Below are 18586 nucleotides of genomic sequence, written 5' to 3' on the forward strand. Positions count from 1 at the left end.
AAGACATTAATTTAATGTGTTCTTGCTAATCTTATAAGTTCAACAATGTTTACCTAAAAGTTACATTTAGGGCTTCAAAATGGAGAATATCTTGTTCAATAGGCCTAGAGAATGTAAAATTATATCTGCATGTAGGTCTTGTATGTTTGGTTTTTTTTTTTAGATAAAAGCAATTGAAAAAATAAAATATTATTGTAGGAAAAAAATTTATGTCTGGATTTTTCCAATGAATTGTGATGGAAGAAATTAATCTTGATTTAAATGTAGCAGAATTAATAGACTTTGAAAATATTTTTTCAGAAAGTATATTTGAGATGAATGTTTATAAAAAGCATGGAAAAAAAATTGTCCCAAACAAAGCATTGATATTTGAATTTCATTTAGTTTTAATGGAATAGTAAATCAAGCAATGACAATGAGATGATCAAGTTTGAGATGATTTATGTTGTTATGTACTGATTATTTATTTTATTTCAGTAATGACTCCAGAAGACTTTGATGAACTACGCATGTTAATGGAGAAGTTACAGTCGCGTAGTTCCCAGAATCGAAACTGGACAGAAATTATCAAGGCAGTCATAGTTGCAATAACAAATGTAAGTTAGAATGTAAGCCATTCACAAAATGCAAGTACTATTTTTATGCCCCCGCCAGAGCAGAAGGGACATTAAGTTTTACCCTTGTCCTTCTGCAGGTACGTATATACGTGTATACTTATGTCCCAAGTTGGTTTCCGTCCTCTAATTTTATATATGAATAAAGGGAGATGTGGGTTATGCATCAATGAAACAGCAACCCAGCTAAAAATCCCATCTTTTTAAGTTATAAAACTTGACTGTATGGATTATGTAGTGATTTTATAAGATGCAATGAGACAATTTTATTTTGATTGACATTTATGAAACTATACAACACAGAGCATTTCACTGAATAGAATTTTTAGCTCACCTGTCCCGAAGGGACAAGTGAGCTTATGCCATCACTTGGCGTCCGTCGTCGTCTGTCGTCCGTCGTCTGTCGTCGTCTGTCGTCGTAAACTATTTCAAGAATCTTCTCCTCTGAAACTACTGGGCCAAATACTTTCAAACTTTAACTGAATGTTCCTTAGGGTATCTAATTTATAAATTGTATCCGAAGTTTTTATCTATCAACAAACATGGTCGCCATTGCTAAAAATAGAACATAGGGGTCAAATGCAGTTTTTGGCTTATAACTCAAAAACCAAAGCATTTAGAGCAAATCTGACATGGGGTAATATTGTTTATCAGGTCAAGATCTATCTGCCCTGAAATTTTCAGATGAATCAGACAACCCGTTGTTGGGTTACTGCCCCTGAATTGGTAATTTTAAGGAAATTTTGCTGTTTTTGGTTATTATCTTGAATATTATTATAGATAGAGATAAACTGTAAACAGCAATAATGTTCAGCAAAGTAAGATTTACAAATAAGTCAACATGACGGAAATGGTAAGTTGACCTCTTTAGGAGTTATTGCCCTTTATAGTCAATTTTTAACCATTTTTCGTAAATCTTAGTAATCTTTTACAAAAATCTTCTCATCTGAAACTACTGGGCAAAATACTTTCAAACTTTAACTAAATGTTCCTTAGGGTAGTGGTTTGTAAATTGTATCCGAAGTTATGATCTATCAACAAACATGGTTGCCATTGCTAAAAATAGAACATAGGGGTCAAATGCAGTTTTTGGCTTATAACTCAAAAACCAAAGCATTTAGAGCAAATCTGACCTGGGTTTATATTGTTTATCAGGTCAAGATCTATCTGCCCTGAAATTTTCAGATGAATCAGACAACCTGTTGTTGGGTTGCTGCCCCTGAATTGATAATTTTAAGGACATTTTGCTGTTTTTGTTTATTATCTTGAATATAATTATAGATAGAAATAAACTGTAAACAGCAATGATGTTCAGCAAAGTAAGATCTTCAATTAAGTCAATTTGACCAAAATTGTCAATTGACCCCTTAAGGAGTTATTGCCCTTTAAGGACTTTTTTCGCAATTTGTTCATCATGTTGACTTACTTTAAAAAATCTTCTCCTTTGAAACTGCTGTATCAATTTCAGCCAAACTTAGGCTAAATGAGTTTCAGAGTATTTAGTATAAATTTTATATTTTATTTCCTTGTATGTCAAGAAACATAGCTACTATGACTAAAATAGAACATAGGAGAAAATGATTATTTTTTTTGGCTTTTGAAGAAAATAGGACGATCCAAAAAACATTTAAATAAATTGAAAAGCCAAAATAATCATTGATGAGAGATTAAACCAAAAGAATTAAGGTGAGCGATTCAGGCTCTTGAGAGCCTCTTGTTTTTATAGTAAAGTTTCCACTCAGTTTAAGCTTGATGTATTCAATTTTGAAGAAAAAAAACATGTTTAATGGGGAAACATTTATTTTGGGGGACTACTTCTAAAATTTTACATATTACTTGTATAGTCCCCAGGAAAGCCCCTTTATTTTACAGATACTCGGAAAAAGTGTACAAAGGTTTTCACTTATCAAAACCAATCATCATCATCATCATATTCATTTCTAAATAAATACAAAAATATTTTGAAAGTATCGAAGAATGTAACTGTTTTAGTTATTTTCGTTGCCATATAATGTCTTTTATTACACTTCCAGGCCTTTAAATGGCTAAATTTCATTATTTCATGTATCTTGATTGGTTTTGTGTAAGTGATTGTCTCTAATTATAAGTGTGAAAATGTTGATTTCCTGTTGCTTGAGTGAAAATCCCAGAGGAATTGTGAAAGTTAATATCATTGTCTCCATGTCTCTAGATTGATTAAGACCAATATTTAGATTGATTTATTTGGAAGTGTGAAGACAGTTATTCAATAGAAAATGATTGAACTTGGTAATAGTTATATGTATACAAAAAATTACATTTAAAGTGTTTAAAGATATAAGCATTGACCTGCATGACGGATGAGGGAGCTGTGTAGTTTTTAAATTGCCTCTTTGTACATTGTATGGGAACAGTTTTTTTGAAAAAATGCAACAACTCCAAAGCAATGGATAGGATGATAATGAAATTTAACACAGTTGTTTTTGCAATATATGTAAATACATACATGTATCAATATTATCTTTTTGTAATAATATTTATATTTATTTTTTTAAATCACATATTTCAAGAAACAGTTTTTATGAACAACAAAATTAAAAAAATACTTGTATGTTATCAATGAAATTTTGCACAGTTGCTGTTCATAATACATGCAATACATGTACATTGTCAAAATCTTTCCAACAGCCAGCATGTTTGAATGACTGCTATAACACATCAAGAAAATATAATAACATAGGATATATATTGTCAGAATTTATGAAAATCTAAATCCTGTATAATGGATTGGCTAGTTTGTATCAGAATTAGTTATTTTTTCTGTACATTTGTACCTCTTACAAAAAATAAGCATGTGTACAACATGCTTGTGTCAGAGACGAAAACAAAAACACTTTAAAATAGAAGGTGAAAATAATATCATAATAACAATAATGACTCTTTCTTCAAAGTCAACATTAACAGCCATAAATTTTAACAATCAAATTTACATTTTCCCTTATTGAAATAGGCTCAGATAAACAAAAATTGTAGATAGTAATGTTCCACCAACTTTTTAGGCAAAGGATAAACACAAGAAGAGTATAGTGTCCATTTATAATCCAATTAGTCATATAAATCAATCTGTTTAACAATTTATTGCAATGTTTGAATGTTCAATCCAAACATTTTTAAAACATACTACAAACCACACCTAAATTTGTTGTACATATAAAACTGATAATTCCATTTACAGGTTCACTGGAAAAAAGTGCAAATGTCCAATGTATTTTTAGGTCAAATGTCATTTGTGTTACAGGTAAAAAAAAAAAAGAAGTGCAAGCATCCTAAGGCCTTGGGTGTATACTATAGTATGAAAATATACCAATTTACATGTTAATATTTACATGCATTATTAATTTATAGGACAAGCGTTGCCAGTCAGATGCATTGGAGAGGTCCAGCATACTGTCATGTGTGGACAAGCTACAAAAGGCAATTAAAGGTAATATATTGACAGTGTAGTGAAGACTTTTTTGTTGGTTGCAAAGATTATCAATTTAGGACCTACTGGAATCTTGTTTTATTTGTAATTTTGTATCATCATATTTGGAGGTCAAACTTGGTTATAGATGTTTACATAAACATGTCCTCATTAATTTATTTGAACTTTTAACTTAAGATTAAAAGTTGGGTTAAGACTGAAGTCTGTTCCATAAAATTATACATGATAAAAATTGAAAATGTCAAGTGAACCAACACCTTCTTGCAATACAAACGGTTGGAGAAGTCATAATGGATATTGAAGTAAACTACTGTTGTCTTAAATCATCATAAATTCAAACTATTAAAAAGCAAACACATCCTGGTTACTGCAAGGAAATATTTTATAGTGGTTGACATTTTGCTAATTAAGAGTGGCAGATTTAGGACAATTTAGAGATAGGAAACAAATACTGCTGTACATAAAATGATTCATGTGAAGAATCTATTCTTGACAATTTTTTTAAAGTAATTTAAAACTGTATAATAAACTAATAAAGGGCCAATGACAGACTGATAAAAGTCCAATTGGGTCGGAGATATGCCATAAATGTGGCTATATGCAGATTCTAGTTGATATAGGAGACTGAGTTTTTTAAGTTTCAACTAAGAGCTGTCTTTATAGAGACAGAAATTTCATTACATAGAAGTTGAACATATGTGCCATCTGTTTGATATTTAAAACTTTTGTTGTAAAAAATAATTTCTATAACAACATGTTTCACACTACATTAACTTTATACATATTAATGGTTATTGATATAAATCCAGGAACTTGTTTAAATGAATGTTTATCAAAATACAGATAACATTAACAGATTGTCTTCTCTATGGTTGGGTTGTTGTCTCTTTGACACATTCCCTATTTCCATTGTCAATTTTAACATTAGTTAATTAAGTTTATGGTCAGCTTCTGTGGTTATGTAAAATGGTATTAGAAGAAAAAGGTTTGTTTTCCATTTATTGAGGAAAATCATTACTTATCAGGAGGGAATAATCTACATGTATAGCAAAACAAAACATAAGTGGTAATAGAATTGAAATAAGCAAATATTTTTCAGTTGAAAATCAGCAAACCCTGCTGGAAAAACTGGAATCCATTGCCCGTCAGCAAAGCTTGATGTTTAATCCACCAGCACTTCCAGATAAACCAGCTTCCATCAGCTGTGAAATGTTTACTGTTGAAATCTCCATGGATACAAAGGGAGTTGTAAAAGATGTCAGAGTTTGTCACCAGGGAGAAGCAATGGTAAGTTATGTGAAACCATTCACAAAATTCACACCCTTGATTAATTGGATTAGTGATAGAAACGTCAAGGTCAAATTTATATCTCTGTATAAAATATACAAAGTCACATGAGACGCAGAGCTTTTGAATGTCTTGATAGATATATTTATGCTTGGTTTTCTTGTTGCCCACCATCAGAAATTTGTTGCAAATATAGTTGAAATGTCCTTATCCTGCATATGCATTTAATTTTACCACTGGAGGTTAAACAACCATCCATCCATTTAATAAAAGCAAAAATAAATGTGGTTTTAAAACTTGAACAATCTCTGAATGATTTATCTATACATGGGAGTTAAATGAATTGGTTGGTTTCAGTAAAGTAAGCTTGTACACACTTTTTCACATGTAATTCATATAATACTAAAATAAGAAGTTGTGTTATGATTGCCACATGTGCCAATGAGACAACTCTAAAACAAGAGACCATGCATGCATGAAACAACTATAGTCTTTTGGTCACTATAATGTGACTATATGCATGCATCAGTAACTCATCTTCCTGCAGGGAAAATAAAAATCTAAAGAATTTATATAAAACAATAGTTATGATAGTTATACATAAAAAAAGATATATTTTGAAAAAAATAATTCAGCTTTTTTCTATAAAATAAATTATTGATTTCAGAGTAATGAAGAGCTGACAGAAGTCCTCAGTAGAGAGCAGTATGATGAATTTTCTGGACATTTGCAAGGATTTTTATCCATCTACAAGATACCTGGAGACAAGTAAGTTTGTTTCTGTGGTCAGTAAGAAGACAGCAAGGGATACTTACACAGCTTACATGTAGTACATACACATGCATCAGACAGACAGATAACTGATGAACATGTTTTAATAAGAAGGTGTTTTACATTTCATGGACTTACACACTTCATTATATAGACGAAGGGCACTTCTGACATCCAAATATGGAGAAATAAATGCATAAGTGGGAGGTTTCTGATGATGCTTTTTATGTGATACTTTTTCCAGTATTACACCTTTAAATCTGGTCAATATTTACAGTTATTAATGGTTAAAGGTTACTGACCATTTTTGAAAGATGATGATAATGATATCATTTTTAGGAGCCTTTTTAATGACTACTGTTATTATTTGATTTCTTGGCATGTAGTATCAATAAGTTAAGTATCAAAAATTTAATTGTTCAGTTTCTTAGCTTATTCTTTCATAAGTTTATGTAGATTTTCTTATTCATGCATAATAACAATTGATGAAATCAAAACAAGGACACCGCACCCTCTCCCTCAAAAAATAAATCTGGAGGCAAAATATTTTATTGATTAAAGTTTTAATATCTTTCCAAATCATATTTGAAAGATTTATTTTTCCATTATGAATAATAATTAAATTTTAATTACACTGCTATCTCACATGTTCATCAGGTTAGAACTCTTCTCTGTCTATAAATGATCAGTTAATTTTTAAAGCAGGTGTTCCATATTTTTTCGACAAAAATAAGAAATTGTAAACAAATAAGTTATTAATAATAATATTTACCATGGTTTTGCTTTGTCAACTTCGGGTATTACAGAAAAAAATATTAATTTCTTTTACAGGAAGCAGAAGTCCAAAGCATACTTGGCTTTACAGTCTCTAGAAACAGATCTCAATGACCTTGCTCAGTTACAAAGGTGAAAATTTACTGCTATTACTGTCTTTTCCTAAAAAATTAATATACAGAAAGCTTTTATACGTTGTAGGATTAGCTTTTATCGTATGCAAAACTGCAGTCATTTGGAACTAAAATTTCAAGTTCAACCATTTTTATATCAAATTTTGAAGGACATAATATAAAAAAGAAGATGTGGTATGATTGCCAATGAGACAACTCTCCACAAGACACCAAATGACACAAAAATTAACAACTATAGGTTACCATACAGCCTTCAACAATGAGCAAAGCCCACACTGCATACTAAGCTATAAAAGGCCCGAAATGACAATGTATAACAATTTAAACCAGAAAACTGATAGCTTAATTATGTACAAAAAATGAACAAAAAACAAATATGTAAGACATAAACAAAGGACAACCTCTGAATTACAGGAATTTAATGTCCTGTGAAATTTGTGTACCTGTTTTCAAATGAACAACAAATCAGAGCTCCCTATAATTCATTTTAAGCTACTTGTGGTGTTTTCACAAATATTGGTTATCAACTTCCTGTTTTACCAAATACTTATATATATAATGCTAGGCGGTGTTGTCGTAGAAGTTAGAAATAAAAAGTACAGGTTCCAGCCCCGGCGCCGGGGAGGAAGTTACAAATCAAATCTACTCTAACATCGTTAGGTTGATTTTCTAGGCACGTTATACATATTCTAACGCCTGGTATTTCTTAATCATAAGATATCCGATGGACAATTTTTAATTTGCAGTTGTCACTACACATAGTCAGAGATATACATATATTAATTTACAGTGATTGTATGCTTCTAAAAATAGATTAGCATCCTGTAATTATACTGAAGAGATGAGTAGATGATCATTTCTGTACACTAAAAAGAATACTTCGTGTATTGTATCAGAGATCCTTGTTTAATTCCTACGACAAGGTAACACCTCCCGAAACTAAAGCTTATTTTTATAAACTAGAGTTAGAAGAGGGGATAAGGTCTCTGCTCAATGCTAGGCGGTGTTGTCGTAGAAGTTAGAAATAAAAAGTACAGGTTCCAGCCCCGGCGCCTGGGAGGAAGTTACAAATCAAATCTACTCTTAACATCGTTAGGTTGATTTTCTAGGCACTTTATATATATAAATATATATTCCTTTACATAATGGCCATGACATCTTATATTCAGCATTACACATAGGCTGAAATCAGCACCTCTCAATAGTTCTACTATACAGCATGAAAAATAGAAGAAATATTAAGTTCTAAAACTAGAATATTTTATTTCAGCTCTATCAAAGGTGTTTCTAACTGTATCCACAAGTCTCCACTGGGTATACTGCTGCCAAGGAAAGGTGGTAAGTAGAACTCAATATTAATGTTGTTAAAATTTTAACAAGACATTGTAATGGTGTTAATTACTGAATTTTAAGCAACATTCTGTTCATTGGATTGTTAGGTAACTGCTACTTGACAATCTGGTGACATTTTATTACTGCCAAGAAATATCATTATTAAAGGAGAAAAAAGATTATTTTCCTCACCAGGATTAAAAAATTGATTTATAAAAAGATGCTAAAAAAATCATAAAACCGATCTGTGGTTGAATATGAATGTACAACCAATTCTCTAATACTGATATATACATGTATATGCAACTGACTGTCAAGATGGCACTTTTATTTAAATTTGATGGTTGGTGGTAATTTAAGAAAGCTTGCTTGACCTTTTAAAGGAAATATCCAATTAAAAATTTATGCATGGTTGGGTCAAATAAAATAGCTAGAATACCCCCCCACCGTATATTAATTTTTGGAACAGCCCTGGGGAAAAAAACAAGAAAAACTAATATGATCCGTCACATATAAATACATTCAATTTATGAAAAGAAAAAAATGTTTTATTGCACACATTACATTAATGATGTGTAAAAAAATGTTATGATATTTAAGTAAGTGGGCTGTAGTGACAGATTGATTCTAATTGAGCATGTTTAATTTGTTAAACATGGATAAACATAGCAGCAAGATTAGTCTTCTATCGAATAAAAAATACATATATAAGTTATTTCTGGTAAAATTATGAGTAAACTTGTGTCAAGTCATTCAATATATTAAATTAGCTTTGACAATTTTATAATCCTTTCTTGCAAAGACGTTGTATAAAGTGATGTTCATGTACGTTCATCGGTCACAATTTTGGTTTAGATTTTATAGCTATGTCTGCAGTAAGAACCATAAAATTTAAATTAGCTAAATTATCTGCCCTTAAATGTCAAGTGAAAAACAATTTGAAATAAACAAAATATATTCTCTATATAGGGATATTCCAGAAAAAAACCCAATATATAGGTGATGGGGGTGGAGAGTGGAAGGTACTTGAAATGTTTATGTATATGTGGGGGCAGGTCAGCAAGTTCAAATTGTGTGGTTATGTATCAAAAGTTTAAATGAAACTGTATGGGCAGTGGCATAAAAAAAGTGCCATCCAACCCCCCATCAAGACAATCTTAAAGACCATAATAAATCTCTCGAGTTTGTTTCTGAAAATGGATAGTTATTGTTTATGAGTTTAGCTGTGAACACTAGAATGAAGGATGACAAGTTGAAGATATAAATTCTTTAAACTTTTTTACTTTAATTGTGATTATTTTTCTTTTAGGTTATCCTATGAAGTTAATTTACTTTGTTTCACCCTATGACCTATTGGACAAGAGAAGTAACTCACCACATCCATTGACAGTTGAAGGTAACTCATTTACAGGAAAAACAGTCTTATCCAAATTAAATGCTCTTTATGTTTTGGAAAAATTGATTGTTTCAAATATTTCTAAGGAAATACTAGGCACAAGTGCACTTGTATGATTTTGAGCTCATGTGGCATTAGTTATTGTTATTGTATTAATATGGTCAGACTCAATATTTTGAGAGCTAAAATATATTCATGAACATTTTCAATTGACGCCATTATAAGTGAGGTTAATATTCAAATAAAATTGAGAATGGAAATGGGGAGTGTGTCAAAGAGACAACCCAATCAAAAGAGCAGACAACAGCAGAAGTGTTTCAGAATAACTGGCAAGTTATACTTTAAAGGAATAATAAATAAGCTTACATTATTTAGAAAGGACAGAGAACACAAGTCTTCCTTGGATAACACACAATTTGGTTGATAGTTTAAATGTTTGTAAAATGAATTCTTCTTAATAGCTATAACAGAATATGAGTGTGGACAGAGTGTAACTGTATGCATACAACAGTGTTCAGTGTCAAGCAGACTACAGACAATGCCATTGATGAGTGTGGTTACACAAGATGGTAAAAGGTAGGCAAATGATATTGACAGAAAATATATCTCAATTCTTTAGATATTGTTATCTCTCATGGAAGCTAAAAATATATTAGTAAACTAAAAAATTTAGCTATTGTAATTAAAAGATTCTGTATATGATCTAAAAGTTGACCAGAGCAATGAAGCTGTGTCTGTCCGACAAATTTCATATGACCCTTCCCTCATTTCATGAATCAGTGATCAAAGTTTCTTTTCATTATGAGGTCAAGAATCTATAAGCAGAAGTTGAACTAATTTTGGTGTATGAAATAGTTGTAAGGTTTATATATGTTTTCTGGCAGGGTTTTATCTGACAACCTTATATTCATGATTCATTGGTCAATGTAAAAAGAAGATGTGGTATGATTGCCAATGAGACCACTCTCCACGGGAGACTAAAATGACACAGAATTTAACAACTATAGGTCATAATGTTCAATTTCAATTAACAGGTTGGGCTCAAGTCATGAAACATGGGGTGATCCCAAGTTTATGGGATAAACACGTTTTTCTGGGGTCGAAAAACCCCACAAAACTGGGGTAAAAAACTTCGTACATAAATTTCACAGCAACTGTGAAAAAGCGCACAATGTCAGCTGTTGCGGTAATTTTTATCCAACATGAACTTTTGTTTACGTTAAGTAGTTTGCCATTGCTATAGTTTATTCTTTTGTGTAAGTCTAAGGATAAATGGGCTTCATAACCGGAAGTGTAAAAATCAAGCCATTTATGAATAATATCATATCGTTTCTTTACTTTCCAGACAAATTTTCTTTCTTACTAACTTTGTCGACTAACATTACTCCATCTTGAACAACAATGCATGTGCATTATGAAACAAAGCTTTCTATTGGTCGATTAATCTTTTGAGCTTTGTTAAATTCTATGGAGGGCAAAATTAACAAAACAATACCAAAAACTGTTTTTCATTTTGTATCGGATATGCTGAAATTATCTCCCTTTGCAAGAATAAGGAATGACTCAAAATGAACTATATTACTGTGTAAGAACAGATTATTAAGTGAAGATATAAATGAAACTATCTTATATTGATTTAAAATATATTTTTCAATTTACTGTATATTTTATAGAATACTTTGCTATTCTTATGAAAAAATTATACCTTGTAAATAAACTTGTTAAAATAGATATATAATAGAAATATAGGACAAATCTCATCACTGACCTTGCGAGGGCTATATATCCAGTCAAAGTTGTTATAAACTCGCGTGTGTGGTTTATATACAATAAATTACATGCTGATATCAATACATATGTCAAGTCACATTATAATAAAGAAGCATGCTATACATACATTAATATAAAAGTAGAATGTTAATAACTAAATTTTAAGAACAGACACAACTAAATGTTTTAGTCAATCTTTATATTATAAACTAAATATATTCTTTACTTATTTTGTAGTTTCGCCAAAAAGGGGGGATTGGCATGTAAATTTAAATTTTCAAATTTAGTGCAAAACATCTAGGAGGAATCTATCATCTTTGATAAGATAGAATCATTCCTAATGAATACGACAAATATATAAGAAAAATGCTGATGTAATACTATTTATAGACTTGTGTATATACCTTGACATGTCAATGTATATTGCAATTTAATTTTTGATAAACTTTGTAAGGATAAGGGCTAGCTTATAAACTTATCTAATTTTAATTGCTTACAAATTTCTTTAAACATACAAAATATGGTCATTGTCATCTGGGACTATTATACAAGAGAGTATAATTGATTATTCCAGTTTTCATAATTAATTTCGTCTTGTCAAGGTATATTCACAATAGTCTATTAAACGAAAAACAGTTTATAGTATTGTTTTGTTAATTTTGCCCTCCATAGAATTTAACAAAGCTCAAAAGATTAATCGACCAATAGAAAGCTTTGTTTCATATTGCACATGCATTGTTGTTCAAGATGGAGTAATGTTAGTCGACAAAGTTAGTAAGAAAGAAAATTTGTCTGGAAAGTAAAGAAACGATATGATATTATTCATAAATGGCTTGATTTTTACACTTCCGGTTATGAAGCCCATTTATCCTGAGACTTACACAAAAGAATAAACTATAGCAATGGCAAACTACTTAACGTAAACAAAAGTTCATGTTGGATAAAAATTACCGCAACAGCTGACATTGTGCGCTTTTTCACAGTGCTGTGAAATTTATGTACGAAGTTTTTTACCCCAGTTTTGTGGGGTTTTTCGACCCCAGAAAAACGTGTTTATCCCATAAACTTGGGATCACCCCATGTTTCATGACTTGAGCCCAACCTGATTAAGCCTGTTTCTCCACTACTATATTCTGTAGGTCTACTATATTTGATTTATGGAATGACTGTTAGATGTACATGAACCTTGACCTCATTTTTCATGGTTCACATTGAGTTTTGGTGATGAGGATTGTTTGTCAAATACTATTCGTAATAGTTTCTTAAATTGGATGATTAAATGATTGTAAGGTGGACAGTTTTCATCTGATTGGCCTAATTATTTAATGGTTTATTGGTTAATGCTGATCTTTCTTGATAAGTTCATTCCCTCAGATATTCTTTTTATTTATCTAGTAAAGCTGTCAATTAGTGTATAGGTTGACATGAGACATCTATATTTGATTGTTCCACTGTACTAAGACAATCAGATGATGGTCTTTAATGTTAAACTTTGGTTTTGATGCTGATTTTATATCCATGAAAAAGATTTCATTAGACCCTTTTGACAAACTATTTAAGTAGGTGGAGTTCAACTTGTATATAGGTAAATTTGATTATTATATAATGTATATTATATACCAGTTTAACTGCACCTTCTTATATTGTTTGCTGATGTCAAACTTAATTAAAATGCTTTGTCAAACACTAAAACAAACAAAGCTAGCATGACAAACAAGCCAACCAAACTCTACATCTATTAGGAAATTGACTCTAAACAAATATTTTGGCAAATTTTTACTGTCATCAGGTATTGCAAACTGTAAAAAAAAAACATAATTAAAAGATTGATGACTTCCATTTTACTGAAATATTGTAGCAAAAACATATGTATTTTGACTTATTTTGATATTATATTTTACTCAAAAACAAAAAGTCTACTTTATTACACATGTACTTGCAAAACTGTGTGTCTAAATGACAGTCTTATCTTTTCAGTTTACCATCATTTCAAGCATTATCCAATGTCAACAGTTGTATGTTATCTGCCTGTTTTGTATTGGTATTACCACAGCCCATCCCTGTGGCCTTGTCTGTGGTCAGGTTGATTAAAAATGTTACAAGTAAGTCTAGTAAATCACATGTTCAATATAATTAGGATGATGTCTATAGAAGTCACGGCTGGAAAAAAACTCTCAATAAAAAAAGAACATGATATAGGATTTCATATCACATTCCAAATCAGCACTTGTTCAACATAAAGCTCATGTGTTTAACTCGTGTTACTGTCAACTGGATATTGATGCCTTAGCTAGATACAAGAAATGATACATTTAAACTCAATTTGGTATTCAACATACACAATTTAAAAAAAAGGATATTCCAAGCCCTTTTTTTGACTGAATGCTGTTATTTCCTAAACATATGAGACTTCGATAAAGGAGAATGAAAATTCTTTGGGTGTTGCAAGTTTCCCTTAATAGTATTCAAATATCTGTTTTGACTTAGTAGGTTTCCTTGACAAACAAACAAATGCAATGGTGAATATTGTATGTTTTAAATCTTAAATATATTTTGTTATAGATTTAGATGTGATAACAGTTGGTGAAGAGAACAGTTTAATTACTTTGTTGTTAAAAGATGTTTTTAAATGTAAAGCTGAGGATGAATTCTTTGTTGTAAGTACATTTGCACTGTTAGTTTTTAGGGAAATCAGTTGAAATATAAATGTACTGCTAAAATTTCAGTAAGCAAATATACATGTATGGTCCAAATATTAACTGAATTATCTGCACTACTGTACCACTGTGGTATGCAATTTATAAGACATTGAAAGTTGTCTTGAAACTGGATTGATAGAACTAGTTTACTAATATTGTGACTGAATTCATAAGATTCACAACTCATTTAATTCAACTCTTTTAGCAATAATTCCATAATCCTCAAAACTGCCTGCCTATATCGAAAATGGATCTTTTTAGGTTATAATATTTGCTCAGTTTAACAAATGTGATTTTAACTTTGTCCTATTTTCAGACTTTGCCAGATCAACAGCATGTATTTTATATGAATGATATCAATGGTTGTTCGCTGGAACAACCTGCAGTGATGGTCAGTAAGATTCCCTTTACTCATCCAACCAATGTTGCTCAAGTCCTTAACTGTTTACGACAACAACTCATCTTTAATACAGTTATTGGTAGTAGTATTAGACCAAATGCTAGTCAAGGTAAGATTTTTTTAGAACACAGAATTCGTGAGTACAAACAAAAAGCTTATTAAAAGATTGTAACTTGAATGTTTTAATTTACAATTCAGTAGTAGTTCATTGAGCTTGTAAAGCTGTGATAGGAAAATGAATTTTGACAAAATAAATATGTTGGAGAAAGATGATATCATTGATAATAATACATATATCAGTCAAAATTTTTTTTCCAGCATTCAGTATGAAAATAAGAAGATGTGGATTGAATGCCAATGAGACAACTTTCCACTAAAGTCTAAGAGATCATATTCAATTATAAAGAACAGTTAATTTAAAGACATAGTTATGCTAATCGGACGTTGGGTCAATGGACTTACTTATTTGTTCAACTCTTGATATTCCAATTAAGTAATAATTATATCATTCATGCATTATTTATATGATATATATACAGTGTTGTGAACTTTTTGTCTTCCCTGAAAGCAATACATGCTGTTCTGATAGTGCATAAGACATAAGTCTAAAAGTTGTTATATGCAAGTCAATAACAAACAAGTTTTCAAGAGCTTTTGAACCAACAGAACAAAAGCTCATCCTACAATACATACATACTGGTAAATACACATTAAGGGCATACGATACAGTTACAGGGAAGGTAATGACGTTGCTAACGTAAAATGTTATTTTCGCGACGTCAAACTGTGACATATTGGGAAAAGATGCATTTTTCGACTGATTTTTATCATTCAAACTGATTTAATTTTAAAACAAGTGCATGGACCCCCGATTTTTTAAAACAGCAATTTGTTTCATTTTGCAAGGAGATTATGTGACCCAAATTTTATAAAACTGTAAATAGCACAATTTTTTTAATTTTAATAAACATGCAGCAAAAAATGACGTTTTTTCCTCTATTCATGAACATTTGATGAATATAGAGTTATTTCGGAATGAAAATTGCATAATTTTTAATGATACTTATAAAATACAGAAATTACCGATTATTTAACAAAAAACAATTTGTATTTATCTTTTAAAGCAAAAAAGTTACATCGTTCTTTCGAAAAAGAAAATACACAAATCTGAATTTTGAGCAAATATACAAAATTTCGACCTCATTTTACTCAAAAAGTAGCACATGAAGGTATATTTTTTATGACATATTTGATTGACAGGTAAAAAATAGCCTATATGCAAATTTTCATCAACTTGTAAATACAGGTTCAAAACTGTATCGTATGCCCTTAAGACATTCACACATATAATTCTCATCCTTCAAGCATTTATATTATAGGGATCTTGAAATTATAATTGTTTGTCTGAAAAAAATCCTGAATAGCTACAGTTGTGATATAATTTTGATCTTTTTATACCTATTTTTCAGAATGTTCTGTTGTATTTGAGTTGAATGCCTTATCCTTACAACAAATGACCCTCTCATTTGAACATCCTCTACACAATACAATGGTCACAGGTAAGACATGTTTTGTCTTTACTTATGATATGATTATTATTTTAAAGGAGTAGGTCCAGTAAGACCCGTTTTTGGCCCCAAAATATAGCAGTTTTAAATTATTTAACAAAATGTAAAGTTTAAGCTATTTATTGGAAAGAAGAATACTTTTGTTACATCAAAATTGTCTGTTTTTTACATACAATGCACATGTATCAAGTGCTAGCATCATAAAGTTGTGCTAAATTACTGAAATCTTTAAAATATTAGTATTTTAGTTAATTTTAGACAGTTTCAGTCTGAAATGGAAGTGGCGGCATTTGTGTTCATTCTTAATATTTAAATGTAAGATTTATTTGATGTCAATACATAACATATATACAGGTTGAGAATGAACACGAATATTTTGCATCCTATTTTTAATGCACAAAGTAAAAATTATTGTCAGAGTCCACACAAAAAAACAGGTTCTTTTCACTTGTTCCTAACTTTAACCTTTAATTTGACTGAAGTGAATATTGAAATTGTAGGGAACAGCAGTACTCTCTTGAATGATTTTTATTTATTTAATGAACTACTACTAATATATAGCATATTTTTATTTTTTTCAGCTGAAATAGATTTGAGTGATATTACGTATCCCAAGTTCAAGGTTATTTATAGTGAAGAAGAACAGTCACTTTGTTCAGAAGATTTAGCTGGTAAAATATTTCAAAGGTATGATATAAAGTATATAAAACTGTAATATGTCAACGGTTAATGGCATAATATCATGCAGGGCTTTCAATAGAAGGCGGTAGGTGGCGATTTTCGTCGTCTACTTGAAGGAAATCCGCCGCCTACTTTGCTCAAAATTGTAAAATTAAAAAATCAATAAAAATGACTAAAGGGGAAATTTACGCTGTTGACACAACCAGGGGATTTCCGATAAAGTGTGGTTGATATTTATAAACTTTCCCTATCTACGTGAAGTGACCCGAGTAGTCACGAACGCCTAGGCTGGGATCGCTATCAACAAGGAGAGTAAGGCGAAAACTACTGAAAGTAGAAACCAGCAGAAGGCACCCGAACACCGTCCGTAAACAGACTCCTGATTGGTCGATTTACAACCGGTTTTCTTAAACGACCTACGATTGGTGTAATTAATAGGCGTGTACGAAAATGAGTAAACGAAAACAAAGTGACATCAGTCAATGGATTAGAAAAATACAAAAACAAGGTGCTTTATAAATATTGAATGGAAATACAACTTATTCAAAGGAGAACACTGTATATTTTCACAATGTTAAAATAAAATAAAAAACAAACAAACTCCAATATAAACAACGTACAGCCACTGATCCACGTGTTCGCAAGGACACCGATCCCAAGTTTGTTTTAGATTCAAATCCTATAATTTACATAGAGTGAACTACATGGACATTTTCCATTATAACTATGTTGGCTTTGTATTAGAAATTAAATAAATTGGTGTCGCAATCTTCTTTTCTTTGTATCTGTAAAGCATCACTGTCAAATTTGGGGCCACTTTAGGGTCTTCTGACTTCAATGCACAATACAACGATGTACCCACACTCAATGCCCATGTCAAGGATCATATAATTTATTATCCTGTTAAGGATTTGTCTGCCTCTGTTGTATCTACTGAACTGAATGTTAACTGCCGTAGCAATACTCAGGATGATAGCAACTTTGACTTTTAGAAACAACAATGTTAAGCCAATTAAAAATACAAGATTTTAATCAATATCAATTATATTTTTCTTTAATTAAGCAGATCCATCATCTGACATAATCATTATCACCATGGGCTTTGCTCATTGTTGAAGGCTGTACAGTGACCTATAGTTGTTAATGTCTGTGTCATTTTGGTCTCTTGTGGATAGTTGTTTCATTGGCAATCATGCCACATCTTCTTTTTTTTATATGTTTACCTTGACTTGTCTGTGAATGTTCATAATTGATCATAGACTAGTTCAAATTACAAATTTACATAAAGTCTTGGGATAATTTATAATTTACCTTCCAAGTAAAAAGTATTTAGGGTACATCAAATTTTACTCATTATATATAATTTACTAGAGTTGAATTCATACAGTTTTGGTAATATTAGGCAGTAAAACATAAGATGAAGAATTGATACTTTTCAGTTTTTCACTCTTTATACCTGAAATGAAAATCAATACAAATCAACTCAAGAAGTTCAAGCATAATATCAAGTATAATAAAATTTTATTAATGAATAAATATGATCTTTCCCTATATTATCACCATGTCATTGCTATTCTCAAACAACTTCAAATACAAGCTTTAAGTTGAAGTCTGGATCAAATGCATATATAAATGTAATCTGTATTCACAGAAAATCCAACCATGCTACAAATTTTAATCAAACATTTACATTATCT

General features: G+C 30.7%; 1 protein-coding gene across 2 annotated transcripts in view; it reads left to right on the forward strand.

The window, feature by feature from the left end:
* The window catches only part of LOC139513196 (mediator of RNA polymerase II transcription subunit 1-like), a 40053-nt gene that overhangs the window by 9207 nt on the left and 12260 nt on the right, over nt 1–18586 (forward strand). The window contains exons 2-14 of one of the 2 annotated variants that reach the window (XM_071301476.1): nt 478–596; nt 3999–4077; nt 5177–5364; nt 6032–6132; nt 6967–7041; nt 8314–8381; nt 9685–9771; nt 10233–10347; nt 13519–13643; nt 14104–14198; nt 14557–14749; nt 16110–16199; nt 16790–16895. In XM_071301476.1, the coding sequence (XP_071157577.1) occupies nt 478–596; nt 3999–4077; nt 5177–5364; nt 6032–6132; nt 6967–7041; nt 8314–8381; nt 9685–9771; nt 10233–10347; nt 13519–13643; nt 14104–14198; nt 14557–14749; nt 16110–16199; nt 16790–16895 (1441 nt within the window). The remainder of the gene's footprint in view (nt 1–477; nt 597–3998; nt 4078–5176; nt 5365–6031; nt 6133–6966; nt 7042–8313; nt 8382–9684; nt 9772–10232; nt 10348–13518; nt 13644–14103; nt 14199–14556; nt 14750–16109; nt 16200–16789; nt 16896–18586) is intronic. The other variant, XM_071301477.1, reaches the window with a different exon arrangement.

This window comes from Mytilus edulis, chromosome 2, assembly GCF_963676685.1.
Source record: "Mytilus edulis chromosome 2, xbMytEdul2.2, whole genome shotgun sequence".
In the NCBI taxonomy this organism is placed as follows: domain Eukaryota; kingdom Metazoa; phylum Mollusca; class Bivalvia; order Mytilida; family Mytilidae; genus Mytilus; species Mytilus edulis.